At 41.0% G+C, this 24,022-nt stretch overlaps 2 protein-coding genes across 2 annotated transcripts in view; one reads left to right on the top strand and one right to left on the bottom strand.

The window, feature by feature from the left end:
* Positions 1–24,022, bottom strand: part of capn5b (calpain 5b) — a 55,927-nt gene that overhangs the window by 20,434 nt on the left and 11,471 nt on the right. Inside the window, exons 4-6 of the mRNA XM_040032461.1 lie at positions 21,316–21,489; positions 11,265–11,396; positions 420–628 (exon numbers count right to left, since the gene is read on the bottom strand). Of these exons, the coding sequence (XP_039888395.1) occupies positions 420–628; positions 11,265–11,396; positions 21,316–21,480 (506 nt within the window). The 5' untranslated portion in view covers positions 21,481–21,489. The remainder of the gene's footprint in view (positions 1–419; positions 629–11,264; positions 11,397–21,315; positions 21,490–24,022) is intronic.
* On the top strand, positions 2,724–3,814 carry ompb (olfactory marker protein b). Its single transcript, XM_040032464.1, has one exon. It carries the CDS (start codon positions 3,208–3,210, stop codon positions 3,688–3,690), a length of 483 nt encoding a protein of 160 aa, XP_039888398.1. The 5' UTR covers positions 2,724–3,207; the 3' UTR covers positions 3,691–3,814.

Genomic DNA, 24,022 nt, shown 5'->3' with positions numbered 1-24,022 from the left:
AGAGAGTGTTTTCCGCATAGCTTTAAAATTATTTTTGTTATTTGATATCAATGCTGAGTCATCCACGTCTAAAAAATGATGTACTCTTGTGTCGTCTTGTGTTTTATGAAGGACATAATAATTCTTTGTATCGGGCTGCTTTTGGTGTTTTTGCTTTGTGGACAGAAACCTGCTGAAATGTGCTCGTCTCGCCTGTTCGCTGATAAATGATAAACGTTCAGCACAGTTTAACACATCTTACAAATTTCTGTGTTATGGGATGATTTCTAGGAATAATGAATGTATCTGTGATGTTAAAAAAACTGTTAATGACACCAATATGTGACCACACCCTTGGTGACTCTGTACAAGCTTCATAAATCTGACTCCGATGGATTTATAGTCGAGTTTAAGTAAAATCTGCTGCCTCTGATGCTCACTTGGCATAGGCTTTCTCCACCAGGGCGCTCCAGAACTCGTTGCTGTCGTTGGAGTGGCAGTAGACCAGCTGGTTGTCCACCGTCGGTAGCCGGTCATCAATCACCACGTCCACCCACTCCCCGAAGCGCCAGAAGCGAAAGTGGAAAATCCCAGCGTAGGAGTCTGGTTTTTCTGTATCCCACTCCTGCTCCTTCCAGTCTGGAATGACCTACATGGTGGAAGAGGACAGGGGAGCAGAGGGGCAGGTAAGCCAAACAAATAGCCGTTGGTCCATGGAGCACAAATAATATCATAGTGGAGTGGGCAGGCGAAGCGAGACCACCGTCCCCCTCATGTCTGCTGTTGCGTTCAGGATTAGGGGACAAATTTATAACCTTGGCTTTCACAGTCATAAATCCAGCTGTAATAGGACATGGGTGAGAGGTAATAACTGTTTGACTGCAGTGTGTGTGTGTGTGTGTGTGTGTGTGTGTTTTGGCTGCCTGCATTTCCTCTGGCCCAGCGAAATGCCCATAAACAGACTCCATTTTGTGAACTGTAGTTAGTTTTTTCACAGGGGAGGTAAAACAAATACATGTATCAGGAATTTCTTGATGACCTCAGAGCCCAGAGCAGACACAGAGCAGTGTTTCCTGCACAGAGACGTGGCTCGGTAACCCAACTTTGAGAACTTTTGACCTCCTTTTGACCAAGAGAGCAACATTACCTGCAACTCATTTATTAGTTTACAGTCCTCTTATTTTCAAAGTTCAAAGTTTCAAAGTGCTCTTCCAGGCTCAGGTCCCTCAGGTCTTTGATATCTTTCAGCTACGGTGAGAGACACTGACTCCACCGTACTGGACTGAAACCGGTCACGGCAGTCGTCCTTCTGCTCTGGAGAGCCCCTGTGTGCTGGAGGGTCCCTTTAACCACACCTGCAGCAGGTGAAGAAGTGTTGCACCTACAAGAAGCTCACAATGTCTGCCACCACCACCTTGCAGTCTGAGACAGTGGCGCTGGAGTCGGTCCACACAATGGAGAGGCAACTAAAAACTGCCCTAGTATCACAAAGTACATATAGTTATCATTTAACTGATTTAAGAAAGCATGCACACGTGTATGAATGCAGGACTGCACATGTAAATATGTATTTGATATATAACTCGCCATTCAGAATACTGACTCAATGCAGGCAAAAAAAGCTTGTATTTCAGTCTTTCTTTAATAATGAAACCATCTATTATCTTAATCACACCCAAATTTCCTAAAAAAGTGCAAACCAAAGTTAAATGACAACATTTTTTGACTGATATCGATTAAAATAAAGGAATATCTGCAGCAGACAGGTTACAGCCTTTGTGGTTGAGAGTGCAGAGTCCAGGGCTTTTCCTTTTAGCTCTACTTTAGTCTACGGTAGCTCCCACTGTATGTTTGAATTTCACTCCCAGCTGGTCCGCATATGTGTGGCGAGCAATATTTTATCTCAGCTTTTTCATTGAACACAACTTCCTGCTGCAGGAAATCAGTCAAACAGCCAAAATAATGTTAATCCCAACAGACTGCAGACAGCAGAAATAAACATGTTTACATCCTGGTACAAAGAAGAGCTTTGTTCTCTCCTCCTCATCAGCTGTTCTCAGACTGATTTGGTTCTATAACTCACATATTTAAATGATGATTATCTTCATACTTTCTGCAATGAAATGAAATCAGTGACCGGACAACATCCAGAAATGTACAAGGGGACACAAGTGATTTCTGAACTATAGTGTGGTGTGATTGCTCTCATCCCACTGCGGCTCAGAGTCATAACGGAGCACCTTATGAACACCAGAAGTGACCTGCAAAAAGGGTGTCTGTGAAGCCTCTATCAGCATGAATACAGTCTCCGATAAAACCTGCAAATGATGCAGAGAGCGACAACATGTGTGACTGACTGTCCCAGCGGGAGTTCTTGGAGATGTCAGGGTGCGCTAACTGAACAGCAGTTACTGTCAACCCTCTCTGCAGGAGGTGACACCCGCTGATGGAGAGAATCTGGCCCCTCCAGAGCTCTGAGAGGCAGCAACAGCTCCTTTTTACAGGCGAGGAGAAGGAAGAAACAAAAAAAACTAAGCACCACACCACGGAGTCATTTCGTAATCCTTCGGGAAGCAATCTCTCTTGCACTCCACCTTCGCTGCTACTTAGTCTCTGTCTCTGCAGTGTGCATCTATCTCAGCTTTCAGCTGTGCAGTGCTGCTATACAGCAGCTGAACTCTGGAGGGAAAGTGACCCAACGACTGACCAGAGACACAAGCACAAAGCGCCGCGGGTTTCCCCTGCTGCCACATAAGAGGAGTGAAGAGGCTTTCTTAACACTCCCTTCTTCTTATCCTCAGATGATAGAAGCCCACCCATTACATGCGAGGGACCACCTGACTCTTACTTCTGGCATTCACATTTGTTTTGCCACTCATGCAGGCTTCCAAAATCTAGACGACACTTCATGCAATAAATGTGTTACAGTTAAGAATCTGTATCTAAGGAAGCAGAGACACAAACGAATGTGACAAACACTATTAAGCACAGCTCCCTGAGGGCTAACCCTGCACTGTGGTTGCATCTTGTTTTCTCTATCTCCTTCTGTAGTTCTAAGTAAGACCCGCCTCTACTATCAGTAGTACACGCTCATGTGTAAGCCAGCAGAAAGGAGCGGAGCACAGGAGAGTCTGGACAGAGATAAATTATCTTCGACACAGCTGCCGATCTAATCCAGCCTTGCAGTTGGTATTGACCTCTCTGCCTGTCAAGGTGTGCCCTCTGAGCATGTCTAAAGAGGTGAAGCTGCCCTTCCGGCTGGACGTGGAGCTGACGGAGGTGATGCGCCTGCGGGTTCAGTCCCTGCAGCAGCGCGGCCAAAAAAGGCAGGAGGGCGAGCGCCTGCTGCAGGGCAATGAGGCCGTGTACCGGCTGGACTTCTCAAACCAGTCCCTCCAGTTCTTACACTGGAAGGTGTGGCTGGCCCAGCCGGGCCGCCTCACCATCATGGGTACCTCGCAGCTCTGGACGCCTGACCTCACCAACCTGATGACCCGTCAGCTGCTCGAGCCGGCAGGTGTTTTCTGGAGAGCAGCGGGCGATGGGGACGACGCGCCGGTCCAGTGCTACGAGGCTGACGCTGACGAGTTCGGTGAGAGGATCGCGGAGCTGGCCAAGGTGAGGAAGGTGATGTACTTCTTGTTTGCATTTTCAGAAGGCTGCAGCCCAGAGACGGTCGACTGCTCCATCACCTTCACAGTGGACAAATAAGACTTGGCGTGTATGATCTCGGACAGATACTTGGACTCATCTTCAGTCCTTGTGTGCTTTCAGTTGAGGAACCCGCTACTATAAAGCCAGCCCTCTGTCTCCTTTTATCATTCCTCCCCTCTAAAATATCGACACAGGCCATATGACATCCTTTAAGGACTCAAAAACACTTTAGTGATCAAAACAGGTTGTTGTTTCATAACTTTGTATCAGATCATTGAAATAAATCCAATCATTCTAAAAGGCGTATCTGCATTTTCTTAAGTGCTTTGGGTTTGAGTGTTGAACAAAATTGTTATCCCATCTCTAACTCACAAACAGCCAGCCCTGAAGGGTTTGCTGGAGCCGATTCCCACACGAGATAATGCATAGAGACAGTGTTTACTTCTGTGGATGGGTGCAACTATTCCCCAGCGGACGAGGGGAACAGGTTCCTGCCACCTCATCGGTCTCTGTCTTACATGGTGACCCTGACAAACAAGTGAGGAGATGCATGTGGATTTCACCTCTCTGCCCCCTCCTCCTCCACTTCTTCCTCCTGCAGGCTCGCCCTGACTGCTTTCAAACTGCCTCAGGGGATGAAATGCTAACTGTGAATGAGAAGACAAGTGTCTGGGAAAAGTGTGAGAGAAAAAGGAAAATAACCCAGACGACAGGAGGATTTAGACTCGTTTCTTGTCTGTACAAAGCGTGTGACTAACATGCAACTCAGAGGCTCGGTTTTGCCTAAAAAAAAAAAAATCTAACTCTGCACATTCTCAAGAGTCTCAATTAAATCGATCTTGCCAACAGTGTTGAATGCATGAATATGAATTTTCACCGACTGTCCTCGTTGGTATGTCTTCTCTGCTCACTCTTTCCTGTCGCCCTGTGACTGAGAGGTAAACTAATGCACCAGAGAAACAAGCCCACCGGTCATCCCATTATCAAGTGAGGATTTTTCTCATTAACACAAATAAAAGAACATCAAAAATTACACGTTAAAATATTTCCAGAACTATTTGAAAGAACTTTAAAAAGCTGGCAGCTTTTTGCAGGTAATTAACTGGTACAAAAGTACAAAATGTTTTGAAGTAGGATCTCCAGGGAGATGTGTCTGCTCCTGGGAGACTTGGACCATTTACTTGTTTTGCTCTCACAGGAAGTAAAACTAGCAGGAAACTAAGTAAATGAGGATGTCTATCCTCGCTTACAAGACCTGACACTGGCTACTTAATGCATTCAAAAACTGTGAATTAAGAATAAAGGATTCTAAGATTAAAGCCTAATTTTTCATGAATTACATGAATTATCTTGCCCAAAAAAGAAAAGAAAAATAAACCTGTTACTTTGTTTCCTGCACATTTACATTTAAATTCATGACATTTTTATATGGTTAGCTTTTAGATGGCTTGAAAGATGTCCCAGCTATACTTTGTTGACATATTTTGGTTTATAGGGAAAACTTAAACTAAGCATCCACCTGGAGCTGATCTGGACTTCCAGTGTGACGACCGGTTAGTGTTTCGGCACTAGAGCCCAATCAGGTTGTGCGGTATGCCTATCACCCCCCCCCATGAGATTAGTAATAACTGCTAACCACAGGTACAGAGGGAGTCAGTAATGTCTACTCATTAATGTGGCGCTATCCACCCTCCATGCTACACGACAAAACCAGAACAGGGCTACTGCTACTGAGAGAGAGACTAACAAGGGATTTTTTTCCACATTGAGCATGAAAAAAAAAAAGAATGTAGACTATATCAGTGGGAGCACCCCAACAGCTAAAACGGTACATAGTAACAACTAGCTCATTCAGTCTCTTGATATATGTGTAAAATGGTCCACCTGTCTCTCCTCCAGTCTCCACCACGACCTCCTAACACACAAACACAAAAAGCACAGGAAAGGACACAAACCTGTATGTCTGTGGAAGCACAACCGCATTAAATCTCTATTAAAAAGAAACAAAAATCCTCCTCCTGTTTACACTTGTTTTGAGGCAATGACTGCAAGTGTTGGTTATATTCAAAGGTGCCGACATGAAACCATAGCAAGGCAGATTATTTCAAATAAGAATAATGAATTTCAGTTTACTTCAATAAGTAAGGAATCACATGAACCCAAATAAGTAAAACACTTGTTGACAGTGGGAAGGAAAAACTCCCTTTTAACAGGAAGAAACCTCCAGCAGAACCGGACTCAGGAAGAAGAAGGAAGACAGGGCAAAAGCCACACTATGGAAGAGAGCCAGAGATTAATAATAGCTAACGATTAAATGCAGATGCAATGTGTATAAACACACAGTGAGAGAAAAGGTGAGTGAAGAAGAAACACACAGTGCATCATGGGAAGCCCCAGCAAAATGTGTCCCCTATACATTTTTACTCAATAAAATGTGTCCAAAATGAGGAATGAAGAAACTCTGGTTCCACGACTGAGTCAGTAATAAATGTTTTAAAACCTGGATGTATTTTTTAAAAAAAAGTGTATTATAATTTATTATGTAACAAATTCTAATGACGAAGAACAAGAAACAAGAAAAGAATGAACAAGTGGCAACATCTTGGAAAAAAACACAGCGGATGCTGATTGGAAGTTTCCTTTAGCAGCTGCAGGCGACGCTCACTGAGGGGTGGCAGCATGGAGCGGATATTTTCCAAATGACCCTACGTGTCTGTTTTCTTTTCTGTTGAGCTGTACTTTCTTGCAGGTGCTGATTGGAGGGTCATCTGCGGCGTAGACGACACCTGGGCCTGTGCTGAGTATGCTCCGCTCAATAAAAACTTCCTCCCGCCTGCAGATTATTTCACGAATTTACTTCCTTTTTTCTCCACGTTTACCATCACACAAAGCTTTACATTACTAACATACTGTTATTTAAACACTGCATCTTCTTGTGTTTTTTTGTAAGAAAAAAGAAGAAGATGTTTTTCTCAAGTCAAGGTGCAAAAAAGAATTTTAAAACCTCAGTGTGACAGAAAACAGACAAAAATCACAAAAGACATGTTAACCTGGTTTGAATATTTTGATACTGTTTTGAAACTGAAGGTGCTCTAAAATTAGGTGCAGTTACCTCGTACCGTGCCCGAGTATGATGGACCCTCTTCTGGTCTGTGTTTACACTGACTACACTTCGTTTTGCATCTGAAATACTCTCTCCTCCTCTCTTTATGTTTTTGTCCTCAGCATCTCCTGTGAGAAGTCAGTTGCGTCCCCGTGTCTGGTTTCTGTGTCCCTGTTTAGTTCTGTCAATTTAGTATGTCTTAGTCCTTGTCCCAATGTTCCTGCTTTACTTTGACAGTCCCTTACCTCATTAGATTCAGTTCATCTGTTTCCCCAGATGTGTTCACTCTGTCCCAATCTCCTCTTGTGTATTTAAACCCTATCAGTTTTCTATTCTTTGTTGTTTCATCCCTTGCAGTTTGTCTTTTGGAAGATTTGAAGGTTTGGTTGGATTATTTGTTCTTGGCTTTCATCTTGTTTGTTTTGTAAGTGGCTCAGCAATAAAAGTTTTAGTTTTATAACTTCTTTGCCATGTGTACGTGTGTAGGCAGCACTCCGAAAACTCTATTTTAGTAGAACTAAAAGACCAGGTGGGCTCCAGAGGCGAATGCAGGGAAAGCTACAAATTTTACACAAAAACTTAATTGCTGTACTTGTGTGCATGCATTTTAAAATTGCATAAAACAAGCCTACAAGTGCACCTATCATTTCAGAACGCCACCTGGGGCTTCAAAGAAAGGCCTACTGTGGTGATAATGCACCTACAGGTGTCCGATAACAACTGCAATGCACCAGAAAAATGGCCTGTGAATTTTAGCTGTTAAATTACAGGAACAATTACACTGCAGGTAGATGGCAATAATCAACACAAACATGCATTCAACAAGCTCAGGTGGATTAAGGAAGATTTACAGTGATTCTAATCAGACATGTGCATCATTTTGAAAAAAGAAAAGACATTAACAAAGAAGGAAAAACCAGAACAAAATAATCAGCCAAAACTAAAGACCTAAGAAGGGAAATAAGCAGAAGACATGCTGTTCCTTGAGGATGGACCTGATCAAGCTGCCATGTAAGCATCCCCATGTGTACTCGGCCTAGTTCCACAATACAGCATTTCTCTAGAACAGGCTGAGGCATCTTGTTTCAAATCCCATTAAACCTCACTAATCATTTTGTTTCCTCTATCAGCACGTGAAAGAACATCTCAGAATCATTCTGACGCCAGAGACTTCAAACCGGCTCAGCACAGTTCAAATAAACTGCTCTTTATTGACAAAACGCTGCAAGTTTGTGTGCTCGAGCTGGTGATAGTGGATGTGTGATGCCAATCAGGATGCAAACACTTGTTTACTTAAATCTGTGTTTAAAAGGCTTCAAATTGACTTTTCATTGCAGCGAACTACATCTCTGAAAGTAAGGACAGCTGAATGAAGCTCTCTGCGGTCCATTTAAAGATCTCCAATGCACCTTTATTCAATTAGCAGAGGTAGTAAACATTGGATGAAATCTGTTAAAGCACTGTTGCATCTCCTTACAACAAACCACACTGCTGGACAACAGCTATGACTGATTAATAATGACATCCACTTTGCTGCATGTCACCCCCCCCCCGTCTTTTTCACCTATTACCCATCTTATCAAATAGAATCAAAATGCCTAAAAATAAATCTTGAAAAAGACACCTGCTAAGGCTGATCACAATGCAAAACCAACACGAGAAAATCAGAAGAATATCCGATTTTTTTCTGCATAAAACTTTTTTTTTCAAAATTATAAATCTGCCATAGATGTCACAAAGATAGAAGTTCCACTTGTGAATTAATTCTGGATTTTTATTACAGTGAAAAAACATACTAGCGGCTGCCAGTGCTACCCCTGAGCCTCCTAGTAGATGCACCAATGAAAGTCTTAGGTGACACACAAGAGCACAAGATTTTCAGAAAACCTGACCTCTGACCTTATGAACTTTAGTAGATACACATATGGTTTTTGATGAATTTGAAAGTCCTACGTTGCCTCGTTTTCGAGTTATTGCATTCACAGACTTGGATATCCACACCGCCTGCCAGTCACAGCGCCAATAACACTCCATCAGCCTTTTATGGCTGAGGGGTACAAACGTCTGCATTCACTGGTGAAGTAGTCGCCACTGCAAGCTTGAATAAGCCTCACCAGAGCTAAAATGCTAATATTGCTATAGAGCAGGAACCTCTGAAGTCAAAGTGGAAACGCCAAAAACTGCAGTTCCTTCAGTCAATTCTAAATTTTTAGATTACTCACTGATTTAAACTGTATTCAAATCAGGGCTATTTTGAGTGTCAGTTGCATACCTTTTGAAGCATTCAAACAGGCAGGTGTATTTGAATGCTAGCTAACCAGTAACATTTTAAACTGCATTATAAGAGCATTATAAGTCTTGTTGCTTTTCGTTTTATGAATTGGCTAAAAGGCAGACAAGGCACTGAATCCCGAATAGTAGTCTATGTTGTAGGTTGTGTAGGCTCTGTGATAGCAGGTTATATAATTATTATGCGAGTGTATTTCGAGCCTCGGCCTCTTCTCCATGGTTTGATCATTCAGGTTAGCTGAGGGGGTTTACCATGCATACATTAATGGAGTGCCAGCAACTCTCCACAGTGCACAACGTGTGGTCCAAACACAAAAACCACAAATGTACTCTCTCCAAAGCTGTTGTGGTTCTACAGCACAAACACACACCCAGAAGAGGAAAAGAAACAAGAAGAAGAGATAAACAAGCAAAACAGGTTCCTCTGATTTAAATTGAAACCACTGGATGCAAATCGTGTCTTTCTGTTTTTATTTTTGTTTTTGTTTCCATTTAAGTCTTACTTTGGGGAAAATGTACCACACCTCTGAGCTGTATTGAATAACTGCCCAGACACATTGCAAAGATGGCTGCTAAGTGACAGGATTTGGTGTTAGAAGGGCTTACACTGATCAGGAATAACAAAACCGCTGTCAGGTGAAGTGAATAACATTGATTATCTTCTCATCATGGCACTTGTGGCACATATATCAGGCAGAAAGTGATAATTTTGTCCTCAAAGTTGATATGTTAGCAGCAGGAAAATAGGTAAGTTTGTCAAAGGGCCACACTGTGATGGCTAGACAAGCTGGAGCCCTTGTGGGGTGTTTCCAGTCTGCAGCTATCAGAGGCAAACCAATGACAGGGTTCTTTTTATTTTTAGTTATTTAATTTGTCCAATCACCTTTGAGCCCCTGAAATGAAGGGACTGTACTAAAAAAGATGCTTTAGTTCCTCACATTTTATCCACTCTGCACTTCAACTGCATCTTAGTTGTTTAATTTAATAATTCAGTGTTGTAATGTATGGAACCAAAATTAGATAAAAGTTGTCCATGTCCAATGTCCAAATATTTATGGACCTAACTGTATTCTGTCTTCTTACGGCTAAGTGTGCCCCTGCTTGCTTTAGCAGTGCAGAAACGCCTCTGCTGGTTAACCATGTAAAAATAATAATAAAAAACCCCTCACTAATAAAAACCCATTCAGAGGACATCCATCTAGCCTTAGTGCTTCCAGTCTGTCCTCAGAGACTCCACATTAGACTCCACCATTCAGACTTCTACTGACTGATGCAGTCTGGTGTTTACTTCTTATAGTAATGTTTCATAATGGATGCTTAAACACAGTCGAGCATATGATGCATCCCTTTTTTCCAATGTACTGTGCACACTTTTGCACAGGGACTTTCTCTCTTCAACTATGCCTCCATTACCTGGCCGATCCTCAACCAAAGGGTTGTGTGTGGTTTGTTTGGTAATGCTGGCAACTGTTCAGTGAGAAGTTATCTGACAAAAATGGACACTCAGCCATTAGAGGGAGCAAAAGAGTACAGCAGCTTTCAACTGGGAAGCAGCTGCAGTCATTAGTTTATTCTGGTTTAAAGGAATAGTTCGATATTTTTATAAGAGGTGGAGAAATGCGTGGGGAATTGGAACTTGAAAAATTACAATTTGTAACACTAAACATTTATAAAATCACAAATCTGAAAAGCATGCTGGGTAATACTAGCTAGCTAGGTGGGTTTCTTGCTACATTCAAGATCCAAAAAGACATGGATGAAAATCAATCGTGGCTCAACTTGGACTGACTGTAAACAGTTTGCAAACACACTGCAATCAGTTTGAGTCAGAACAATTTGTCTGCGACTCGTCTCTTTGCATTAAGGAACTCAAATTCAACTATCACAAACCGATAGCAGACCGACTCCATCTTATTGCTGTTTATCGCCGTCTTGATCCACCAAACTTGCTTTGAAGATGACTGAGTGGTTGAAGCAACGATTTCAAAGTTACATTTCCATAATCTTAAAAAGATCCTAAATGTATACCACCCATAGCTAATAACAAGCTTGGTCTGGAGTTTAAAAATACCCCCACCCACACTTTGTTTAAAATCATTTAAGTGCAGATTTACAGTAACAACAGACACAATGCAAACCAGAAGTGTTTCATCGGTGGGTTTATGTTTTCAGGGTTTAATACAAGATTAATCCAACCTTGTAATCAGGAAAAAAGGCAGAGGAAAAAACATGTTCTTACCTTTTGCCACAAAGACTCTCGGGAGGCCAGGCTGGAACACGCTGCGACAAACCAGCAGTTACCCAGCTGTCCCTGATGCAGATCGTGTGCACTGATGCCATCTACAAACAGGTGAGGGTCCTCACACAGCTCCTACACTCCCAGAGAAAGACAAAAACACTTATGAAACACGCTGCACAGCCAGTACATGAGTAAAACCCTTGCAGGAACTCATACTATTATTTATATGTGTTTAAAAAAAAAATTTAATGGGGGAAAAAAAAAGCAAGTTATTGTTTTGAGGGTGAAACGCCTCTGAAATAAGGTTTCTGGTTAATAAACTGTGTGTACAGCCCACAGTACAAGGCACAGAGGTGCATAAATAGGTTATTGAGTTTATGAATCAGAAAGAAACCATCTGTCCTTATGCATCCATGTTTCACAGTCATGATCTTCTACCCAGGAGTCGGGAGTGGGGGGGGTGATGGGTGGGCTGTGTGCATTTGTGAAATCACATTTGCTGCGGCTGCTGTGTCGAAGTCCATTTTCTGGCACAGTGTGTACAGACAGCCTATTACCGCTAACAACACGTTCAATGAGCTGCTCACGCTTTTTCTCCTGCATGTAAACTGGACTCTGCACATCTATCGGCACGCACAGCCACATCTTCTGTGGGGCGATTACAAGAGGCTGTGTGCTGGCAGTGGACACTTTTACTCTCGTCCATACACGCTGGCTACACAAGGTTATCTGCACCTTTTAAAAATCAAATGCAATCCCGTTTCCAACAAATCTGGGTCGCTGTGTAAATGGTGAATTGAGTGGCATTTATGGAGCTTTTCCACTCTCACTCAACGCTCACACAGTTTGGAGTTCAGTATGTTATCCAAGGACACTTTGACATGTGGACAAGAGGAGTTGGGGCTGAAACCACTGAGCTTTCAAGTACTAGAACACCAGCTCTACCTGATGATGACAGCAACATGAGATGGGCATGTTTACCACAGTGTTGCCTCACCTCTGCTTTTAAAGACTCTCTGTAAGCGTTTGGGAATTTACTGAAATGGGTGCCAACACATGGGAAACACTTTATATAAGGCAACAACAGTGTCAAATTCTAGCAAGCTTGAGAGTTAATGTGTAGTATGACCACCTTTATTCTTCAGCACAGTTTGAACTCTTTAAGACAAGATTTAAGACAAGAATTTCGTTAAGTAGTCTTCAGGAATAGTTCTCCAGGGTTCCTGAAGGGCATTCAAAGATCTTTGGATGCTGGCCGCCTTTTGTTCTGTTCTCTGTAAACATGATCTCACACTTCTTCAACAGTGTTTAAGATTATTTTCATGTTGAAAAATGAAGCTGCTGACAATCAGAGACTGTCCAGGGAGACTGTGGATCAAACGGTGTTGTTTTGTTTTATTTTTTTACTGGGATTTTAATTCCATCAATTTTCACAAGAAGATGGAGGCCCTCCTGAATCCTGCTGATCCATGTTTTTTCTTTGCATGGTAGTTGTAACTTTTACAGCAGCAAACTAAGTTCCCTGACACTCTTTCTATTGCAGCTCAATAATAATGTAGTGATAGTGGGGTAATAATATGGAAATAAGAAGCTATTACTACTTAATTATCAGGACAATGCCTGAAGATGACGATATGGAAACAAATACATTAGTAATAGCAGAGTAACATTTTTGTAACAATATGATAACCAGCTGGCAAAGAAATGGTAATATCAGTGCAGCACTGAGCTGTTGAATGCAGGCTTTTGGCTTATCAGCCTAATTTAAGTGGGACTCTCTTTATCTTTTAATGATACTATGCACCATAGATTTTACAATTTTCTCTTACTTCATGTTATTCTAAACATTTTCTGATTCTAACCTGGCGTTCTATATAATATGGCAAAACAAAACAGTTAAAAAATGATTACACAAGGAAACAAGCTCAAGTAAATAGAAGAAATAAAATAATGGAGCACAATAACAAAAAACCTAAGACAGAATAAAACAGAAACAGGTGTTTCATGGAAATTCAAAGAAGAGTTTGTTTTGTATAAAATCATCTAATGCACTAACTCCAAGCTTTAATTTAACCTGATACAAAATATGAGCCAGCTTCATTTTTACTGCAGAGCTGTGCTTGCAGTGTTCTGGGTGTGAAGCCTGTCTGTTCTCTGCTCTCTGCTTTATGGGACCAGAGGGTCGATGAGCACCTCGGCCATTACTCAACAGGCAGCAGCAAGCATGGGACCACTTAGCAGCTCTTTATCTTTACACACTGGCAGCACTCAACTAGGGTTAGAAAAGTAAAAGAGGGGCCAGGAGGGAGAGAGCATGGTGCAGGTTGAGCTTTTAGATAGGCAAAATTTAGAAAACTCGTTTTACACCTGCGTTACCAATTCTGCAGAATCCACATTTAGGAAAGATGTGACTGATGCTTTTTAGTTCACAGCAACTTGTGTGCATCTGCTCGCCAGACCTGACTTTAATCATTGTTAGTTTTCCTTGACCGTATTTAGTTTTCCACTTTGCTTCAGTCCATTTTAAGTGAGCCCAGAGAAGATGGTGGTGTTTCTAGATCATGTTCACATCTGGCTTCTTCTTCGCATGATAGAGCTTTAACCTGCATTTGTGGACAGCATGGTGAACTGTGTTCACAGACAGTGGAAGTGTTCCTCATTTCATGCAATGATTTCCACGACAGAATCATGCCTGTTTTTAATGCAGTGCCACCCGAATGCCTGAAGATCATGTTTATCCGATATTGAATTACAGTAAGTGTGGAACTTTGTGATGTTTTGGACCTTTGTTTGAGAAAATTTTCTCTGGACCTTCTTAAATTCTAATTGATTATCCCTGTAATAGATTAATATTTAATATATTACCAGGTTAAGTTCTATTGATCTTGTTTATAGTCACAAGGTATGATTTTTTTGAATATGTAGACTTTTCTGTGAGCCACACTATGTGGACCACCTACACATTACACCTACAGGAAACCCATGCCATGACGCTCCCGGCACACAGTTTCTGTGCTGATGTTAATGTCATAGGACGTCTGGAGTTCTGCAGCTCATTTGGAAGTTAAAATATTTACATGCAGGTCTTTTGGTGATACACATACCCAGCCACCAAGAAGAGACTCTAAACCTGAGGCAAATCCCGGTAGTCTGCATACTGTTTTACAGTCTAAACATGGCAGCTGAACAGAGACTTAAAGCGTGTGCCCTAGGGGTGATTTTAAGTATGACTGAATCAGCCCTCTAATAGCCCATCCAATGTGGGCTGGGACGGCCTCAAGCACACCATTTGACTTTAATCATAAAGATTAGTGCTATTATCAGCCTTCACGGCTCATGTGCATGTATATAAAGGCAGATCACAGCATACAGATACACACAAGTGTGTGAAGCTAAAGCTTGCAAGCGTGTGCACACACACAGGACACAATAAGGTCAGTCATTTGCTGACTCTGCAAAGCTGTATGCTGCAAAAGCAAACTTTTAATCTGAAGCAGAGGCCACTGCAGTGCTCCCCAGAGGCCTGCAGTCTCTACCAGCAGGATCCTCTCACCTTACACTGACCAGCACCAGAGCTTCCTGTCTGAAATCTCTCTGTACGTGCAAGTCGGCAGAACTTTGTGAGGCAATGTTTTGATGTTGTTCTGTGAAACTGTGTCTGAGTTAAGATATCTAATCTCGTTTCTTCTCCCTGTCCGCAACAACATTGATTGGTGGAGTCTGAGCAGCGGCGAGGGCTCCCTGTGGTGGCCTGCCATCCAGGGATTGGCTCAGGTGGAAAAGTAATAGAGTATTGATCAGTGCCCAGCCCTGCAGTCTCTGAAGTAATGTGAATATTGTGGCTGAGCACAGCCTAATCATTTACCCTGCCATTGAGAACCTTTCAACCGGCTTCATAGCCCTCCTCAGCACCATTCATCAGCTGGTAAAGGAGACATGAGCCACGAGTGCAAAAACCCAGAGAATAAAAAGTGCAATCCAGCAGTGAGAATCCAAAGTAACCCAACATTTTAGAAAAAAAATGAAAGCTTGGATTATTTACACACAGTTTGGCCAGTTCACATTCTTCTTCCCTACCTGCATTCCTTGGCACTACTAAACTGTCACCACTTGTAACAGTAACGGCTGCGTCCATCACCACCTGCTTTGGCAGTTTGGACCAGCTGAAAGCACAAACTCGTGTATGAAGTTTGAATTATTAGCAGTTATTGATGTTCAAGGATGAGAAATAGCAATGGATCCCAGTTACCCCTGTACAGGAAGTCAGGACCGAGGTCAGCGTTTCTGATGCTACGATTATTACCCTAGGTTAGGCTATGCAGAGACTAACTTAAGCCGGTATCAAGGACTCTCACCTAGAACTGCTTACATCCAAATGCCGACCCGCCCCCCACAATCCTCTGACCCGCCCCCCACAATCCTCTGATGATAACAAACTACCAACCCAAACAGTTAGGTACAATGCCTGCTAACAGCAGCTTTCCTCATTATAGAAAGATAAATTGGCTGAAAGTTATTACTTTAGAGGTCAGGAAAATAGGCCCCAGGGATCTTTTCATTTTCAAGGACCAGAATAACCTGTAAGAATTAGAAGACCATTAAAATACTCCTATACATTCTAACCTTACATGAAGACTCGAGAAGGGAATGCCCACAAATTCAAACTTTAAATGAAGAGTTTAAATAAAATATCCTATGTGAAAAAAAGCTTACTGCTAGATGTCAGTATATTGTGAATTGTAGTCAAGTGAGTTCTGCTTGCGTGCCCATCCTAATTCCTAGCTACAGTGGGCGCTGTAGGACAAACATGTTTTAGTCCCCCAAGAGAAATCAAAAACACTAAATGTGAACTGTACCTCGTAACAGCTGTGGCCAGCCGGCGTATTTCTGCTACTGTTTGGAACAGATTTGGATCTACACAGGAGTTTTTCCCTATCTGTGGAAGCCAGTCAGTCCACTGTTGATCTCAGATGTCAATGCATCCACGTTTACTCTAGGAGAGGCAGTCAAACATTGTGAAAGGAGTCCGATATGGATCAATGAGTCAGAGAAGCCATACTGAAGTGAGTTGTTAAGGATATGCTGAACCTATTGCATATAAGAGAAAAGGTTACTCGATGCAGAGCTGGGTCAAAAAGACAGAATCAGAGCAGAATCAGGAGATGATCAATTATAAATAACGCTAAAAACATTCTAATCCTAAACAGCGTCTTTGACCTAAATGTAAACTTGAGTTTGCAGAAAAGCTCAGTACAATGAGTGTGCATACAGTATTTTAAATGAGCTTTTGTCTGGAACCTCATACATTTTGATTGCTCTGAACATTTCATTCTCTCACAGCCACTCTGCTCCTAAGTAATTTGATGTTTAACTTCATTATCGTGCACTCTCCCTTGAACGAAATGCTGCACTAAGAGCTTGCAGAGAGAACAGAATCAGCTTTTGTATTAACAAGTTAAAACAGAGCTCTGCTTTGTCTTGTAGATTTTTGGGTCAGCTACATCCTTTACTTTTTTTCTTTTTTAAAAAAGGACAGATTGCACCAAGAAAAACCACAGCAACAATCACTGGTAATGCTATGGGAGATATTGATCTGCAAAGTTGGTGGTGAAGTCCCAACTCTTTTGAATGCCGCTGCACTCATTAATTCAAGTCTGGCTCTATGCAAGCACCACCCACTGGCAGGTAAAGGGGGGACCTATCATGCTCATGTTATCTCGTACTCAAACAGCAGGCATTGTGGAAAGGTTAGTTTAGGACTTCTAAAAAAGATGATCAGTGTTATTCACTTCATCTGTCACTGTTTTTAATGTTTAATATTAAAGGATGATTGGTGTACAGGGAGGTGCTTTTACAGATTCTTGAGCAAAATTAAGAAAATCCCCAATAAAAATCATTAAAGCACATTATTTTTGCTTTTTTTGAGCTTCAATAAAACCTTTAAAAATAGCTGGGCTAAAAATGTCCTGCTCCGGGTTCCTAACCTTCTCACATAAACCGCTGTCAGTGACGACACAAATCGTGTGCTGGCAAAAATGAAAAGGATGCTCCTCCTGCTTTCTCTCCCTTTGACTTCCTCCAGTTTTCCGTCTGCATGACTGACATCAGCACAGACCAAAACATATAATCTGTGTGACCCAGTTTCCATGGCAATGCACGCTGGCTGCATGCTGCAGCGGTACACAGGCAGAAGGAGGTTACAGCATCCAGAACCACGACGTGCTGTGAGAGGAGGATAACAGCGGCAGGGGACTCGGCTCAGTAAATCCTGAGGCCCTACATCTGATATCATCCACCACCGAAAGACACGCGCGGTGCCAGCTTATACAGGAGACTAGAGAGTGCAGTAGAGCAATGACTGATTACAACTGATGTTAGTGTTGAATTATAAATGTTTAGTCTTTCTCTATGTCACAAAACTCTTGTTCTGCAAGCACCTTTGGCACTGATAACTCCCCAATGCGAGTGTTTTTACAGGTGCAAACACTGCTCACTATTTATGTCCAGAATAAAATATTGCTGCAGGGCATCGGCTGTGCCTCGCTGACTGTCCAGGGAATAGGTTGTTATTTACACGCATGTATGCTGAGGAGTAAATTATTCTGAACATATAAACTGTGAAGTTGTGGGTAAAGTTTCTTGTATAAGAATTGAATTCAGATTGCATTTTGTAGATTTACCAAATTGGATGCTCAGACCCCAAATTTTAGCTCTTGTTGTATTTGCAACAAGTTTGCAGACGATACGACAGTCATCGCACTTATAACTGCTAACAATAGGCATGCATACAGGGACATCATCATGAATCAATAATAACTTGGTCATAAACATCACAAAGACCAAAGAGATATAGATGTAGGGTTGCAAAAAAACCCCACACACAGAGCTCATGGAGTCTTCAGCTTTAGGTTTCATCTTGCCTGGAATGACAATACCTCAGCAGTCATGGGTAAGGCACAACAGTGCTTTCATTTCTTAACGAGATTAAGGAGAGCCAACTTCGCCTAAAACTGCTTGTCAGCATTTACAGATGCACAATAAAGCGATCTGTGTGACAACCTGGTACAGTAGCAACACCAAAGCTCACAAAAAGGCCCTCCAGTGTGTCATGAAATAGCACAAAACATCGCCGGCACAGACCCATGCATTGCTCGCAAATCTCTACAAGAGATCTCTACACACCCTCGGCGCCATTCGGTTAAGCTTCTCCCCGTCTTTTCAGAGCGCTCCACACACACACACTGAAACACAGCATCTTCCCAAAAATCTGTGACACTGCTGAACTGTCAGTGACTTCAGTGCAACCCCAACGTGCAGTATGTTCAGTTTCACACGTTTACTTCCCTGATATGTATATATAAACTGCACAAAGAAATCAAACCACAAATGTCCATTAATGAAGTTAAGGAAGCTCCTTTCCATGCATGGAGGGTTTCACCTCAAGTCCAGGGCCCTGAAACTGTATGTTAAGAGGAAGGAAGGTCTAGTGAGTATCAGAACCACTATCCAGGATAAAACAACAACGATCTATGAGTACATTAGGAAAGCAGCCATGGCTGATAGTGTGCTTAGTGAATACCTCAGGCAGCAGAAACCTGAGAAAAAAGAGGAGTAAGAACAGGAACCATCAAGGAAGAACAGGTCCCTGCAAGGCATGTACCACTGACAAATAGAAGAAGTAGCTGACGTCGAGAAATCCGCCAATGACTGGATAAAGCTGGACTTAAAGACAGCACAGAGGCACTAATCATGGCAGCACAGTAACAAGCTCTAAGTACAAGATCCAGGCAAAACCTCAGGTGCAGACTGTTCAAAGATCCCCGTGAAACAATCCAGCACGTACCAGCAGGGTGAAAGATGCTAGCTAGCAGGGCATACATGGAGCGGCATAATCAAGTGGCTTACATGGTATACAGGAACATCTGTGCTGAGTGTGGCCTGAAAGTCCTGAGGTCAAAATGGGATAGGGTGGTTGAGAATGTCTTGTATCTAGAAGGATTTTAGCTCAGTCAAAGTGAAGTCAACCAACCGGACATAGTAGTTGTAGATAAGCAGAGGAAGATGGCTATAGTGATAGATGTAGCGATACCAAGTTAACATCAGGAAGGAGTTACACGTGAAATGAAAAAAACTACCAAGGGCTGAGAGCGGACCGATAACAAGGCAATAAAATCAATGATTAAATTTGATCATCAAAAATCTGCTATTTGGTGGGCTAACCATTACAGAAACATATATATATACACGTCTTTTTATACAAGTCAATAATTTATACTTATTTAGATGTTACACATCATGTGAGGTTAACAGAAATCTCATTTTATTAATACCATAATATTTTGAACTACAATGAACTGCGTATAATTAGAATTAGAAAGTAGAATAATTTAAACTTACATTTAAAATGTAAGTGTGGAAAATGATAAAAAATTCAATAATTCTACCGCATTAAGAGTTAGCAAATAGAGCTTGTAACTGTGGGTTAACACATAGATTTACTGAAACTACATGTAGCATAATATTTATAGAAATAGTAATTGAATGAAAATATATCAATAATAAAAAATAAGAAAGAGTTAATATGGAGTTAATATTTAGTAATGGTAGCTAGCTATATAATATCCAATGCGCAAAGTAACTCAAACACTTGTATTTATCTACTGCAATCATTCAATATTTACATGTATTTAGTTGCATTCACACTTAGACAGTTCATCCTCATTTCATGAAAATCTGGGTCGACCCCATGGAAATACAGTGACAAATACAGTTACTACTACCAAGCACCAACAACAACAGTTAGTTAGCAACATCTTAGCACAAATAATTTCCAGAGATTCAAACGCACATTACTCCCACATGTCTTTCAGTGGGTGAACTGATCTTGGACCAAGAATAACAGCTTGTTACTGCTTCTGTGCGAACATACATGTTAGAATTACTGGAGCTGCTTTTCTACAGGCATTTAAATAATACAGGCAAAAAAAGAGGTCGAATTTCAGTGAAGCTGAAGCTTATTGAGGCTTCTTACTGGTAGAATTGGAAACACTGGCCACAAATGCTGATTGGTTGAGTCCAGAAATGTTTGTTGTATTTAGTGTGCCTTAAAGGAATGAAAGAGTTAACTGTAAAAAAGTTAAAGTGGTGGTTAGGAGTGTTCGGTACCATTATCATATTTGAATCTTCTCAGATATCGCAGAGTTTGTATTCTACCTAAACCAGCTTGAGTCTGTCTTTTTTCTTCTAACGAAACTTAATAATATCTACCATCGTGGTCAGAAATGTACATTTTTTCACCAAGACAAATGTCTTGGTAATTTGAGGCTTTTAATGATTTGTTTGAACTGTTCTTTTTCCATGGTGGAATGATTGTACAGTTTTATTATTTATTGACAATTCATATCTGGACACAGACACTTTACGCCTTAGCAGTTTTAAAACTAAACAATACCTAAAAAGCACCAAATGTGTTACTCGAAACCAAGTTTTTATGTCATTCTTTATGGTAATTATATTATTAGCCAATCAGTAACCAATCCATGAGGTTTGTTTTTATCAAAATATAAGTACCGAAAGTAAAAGTAGTAATTACTAAGAATAATATGCATTACAGACTATATTATTTAATCTTTAGATAATTATTACATCACTTTTGATTTTCAGCTGAGATTATTTTAGTTTCTTATTAACCGATGGGTAACTTCAGCTATAAAAATATAGTGTAACATATTTTTAGATCATCTTATCCAAGGGGCAGTGCCCCTCTGTTCGCCCCCCCTCTCTCTGGACACGCCCCTACAATCCAGTGATTTCATCCAGTACAGCACAGATATCAACACTCTTGTTTGGTTCAGTGCTTACCTGTAGATACTTTTCCTCATACAAAAATAAATAAATGGATTAAAAAATGCTAAAACACATTTCATTAGCAGTTTGGTGAACTGTAAAATTAATACCTGTATATTTATATTCATCAGCAGCAGTAAACCTTTAATGCTGCACTTTTAATCAGATTTATCAGTTTTTGTTTTGCTGAAACAAGCCGACCTACCCGAGGCCTCTTCCAGACGACACGTCCGATCCTGTTACCCTGGTAAAAGAGCGAGTCGTCTGTGGCGGGGAAGCGGGGGTCCTCGAAGAGCAGGCCACTCTGCAAGCACTGCCTCTTCAGGGTGGAGTACTGCTGCCCCTCGAAGGCCTTCACTGAAGTGAACATGCTGCAGCCCTGGAGGACACAACGCAGATGGCAATGAAGTACAGATCTGCATCCTGTCATCACACCACCCTCCTCTTCTGTCATTGACTTTCACACACACATTTCAGCATCCTTTCTGAAAAAGCACCATCTTGTGTAATTTCTGAAAATAAATTTCCTTCCTGCTCATCTGGTTTTCAACTCACAGTCATCCCAGCAGACTGACAGCCGAATCCAGCAGACGGTAATACCTTAGCAGCGAAAGCTCTCAGTGGAAACAAAGTCGATGTGCGCTGCTGCCTTGAGCACAGCCAGGCTTCACTGGGTCAAAATGATTAATCTGTCAATTCACTGATATCCTCCTGGGCCTAATTATCACTGCTATGCATTAAAGGAGTCACATATACATTGATCAGCTCAGGGCAAGCAGGGGAACCGGTGAGTGAGGGAGGAGGCAAACTAAGAACTATTGAAGGGATAATCAATACTGAGACACTGAATAAATGGCACACCGTTCCACATATCACTAAGTGCTTACTTAACATACATCACTAGGCTACACATCGATACAAAATGAACAAAATAAAACACTTACACATTTATTTACACATTAAGCAAACACAAAACAATGTTATAATTTATTTGGAGCCACATTTCTTCCATACTAATGAATAAAATACTTTGCTTCATTCTTTTTAGCTCCATTTTGGTCTCCACCAGCGATTTAAAAATATCTTGTTTTCTAGCTGTTCGGAGCTTCCACCTCACACTTCTGTCTGTTACGCATTCACACTTCAGATTAATATTATTCACAGTGAAAGCAGTCAAATATCAGTATCAGCCCCAAAATGTGTGGTATCGCTAAGCCTCAGAGCTCAAATTTCTGAGCATCAGCACAAGTAAAAATATAATATATGCCACTTTCAGGTAGATATGGCCCCTTATTGATAAAAGACACAATAACCAAAGGTGACATCAGTCACAGCTAGAAGTGCATGTTTCCTTAGCAAATTACTTATTAAATGTGATCTATTATTGTCGTATCGACATTCTTATTTTTGGAGTTTACTAGAGTAGCTTTGCATCAACTATGTGCCTGAAATAGTCATATTAGCGATATGGCTTCTTAATGACATCATAAAGAGCCAAGAGTAGAAAAGAACTGTCTGAAACTGAGCCTTTTTGACTCACAGAGATTACTTACACATACATTATACATATGTGTAACTTGAGCCTCCGCCACTGTAACATATGTACACGATAGAAAATAAAACAACAAAGTACACAAGGTCAACTTTAAAAGTCTGACTTTTAAGACAAATCAGCAATATCTAATAGGGTTTTAATCTTACCGACTGTTTTTAAATAACTCATCATATTTATTAGTTTTACTGTCAGAATGTCAGAAACAGGTAGCTATCCCTTAGCACTGGACTCAACACAACTGACAACTCTTTATATTTAATTAAAACCTCAGAAACAGTCAATATGCTTTTCAGATGCACAGAATTATTCATGTCTGAACTTTTCATGGTCAGCAATTTGCATATGTCCTTTTCTATCAGTGTCACATCATAATCAATACCTCTGCCAGCAGAACTATTGACAACTTGTGAAATCAGAGCCTCGCTGTAAGGCATTTAAGGCAAAAATCATACTGGCTGATTAGAAACTGAGTTTATTGACTGGTGATAAAAATATATTTTCTTATTTTGTCTGACGGCAGAATTTTTAAATTATTATTGATTAACTCACCTTATTATTTACCCAGTTACAGTGTCACAAAGTAGTTCCTCTAATGTTTCCTGAAAACACTTATCGTTGCCAAAGTTCTTATATTGTCTCACGTCACGTGTCTAATCATAATAAGCTAATCTAATATTTCACACATTAAGAAAAGTTTGGAAATAAATATCCAAAGTCTTAATGGTGCAGCTTAACCCTGCGTACCCACGAAGAGACTCTCAATCCCCACACTGGGAATCATTGACTTGAGATGGGATGGCATTTAGCTAATCCGTAACTTGGAGGCATACACCTCTGATCAATTCATTTTATACGTTCCAGTCTAAGAGCAGTAAAAGACTGCACACTGGCACTCTTACATTGCTATTACACAGACTCTGTGTGCTCGGGAACTGGCAGGTTAAAGACTGTTTTAATGTTGAATCTAGCTGTGGTTGTACCTCAAATTAGTAAACCATAAAAAACATTAATTTTCTAAATATTTTGTTCTTATAATGTTCTTGATATTAATTAAGAACAGTACTGCATGTGTAGAAAGGTCTTATAGACAAGTAGAAGTCAGGAGAAGACAAATGCCGATCATGCAGATCAATAAGTCTTGTTGCACTCAAGGTTAATGTGACATCCTGCTTTATTTTGATTGATTTGCCAAGATGCACATATAATTAGTACAGTGCCATGAACCATTATTAGACCTTGAACACTTATCAACTAATAAAATGACTGCTGGCAGGAAGAAATGTAAACAAAGAAATATCAACACCAGGAGAAAAACACAAATATTAATAATTACAGTTGATGCTGATAAACACTGGAT

This window comes from Simochromis diagramma, unplaced genomic scaffold (assembly GCF_900408965.1).
Source record: "Simochromis diagramma unplaced genomic scaffold, fSimDia1.1 OVJJ01000216.1, whole genome shotgun sequence".
NCBI classification, from domain to species: domain Eukaryota; kingdom Metazoa; phylum Chordata; class Actinopteri; order Cichliformes; family Cichlidae; genus Simochromis; species Simochromis diagramma.
Note: the sequence above shows the minus strand (reverse complement) of the source record. Positions and strands in the feature narration are given on the sequence as shown.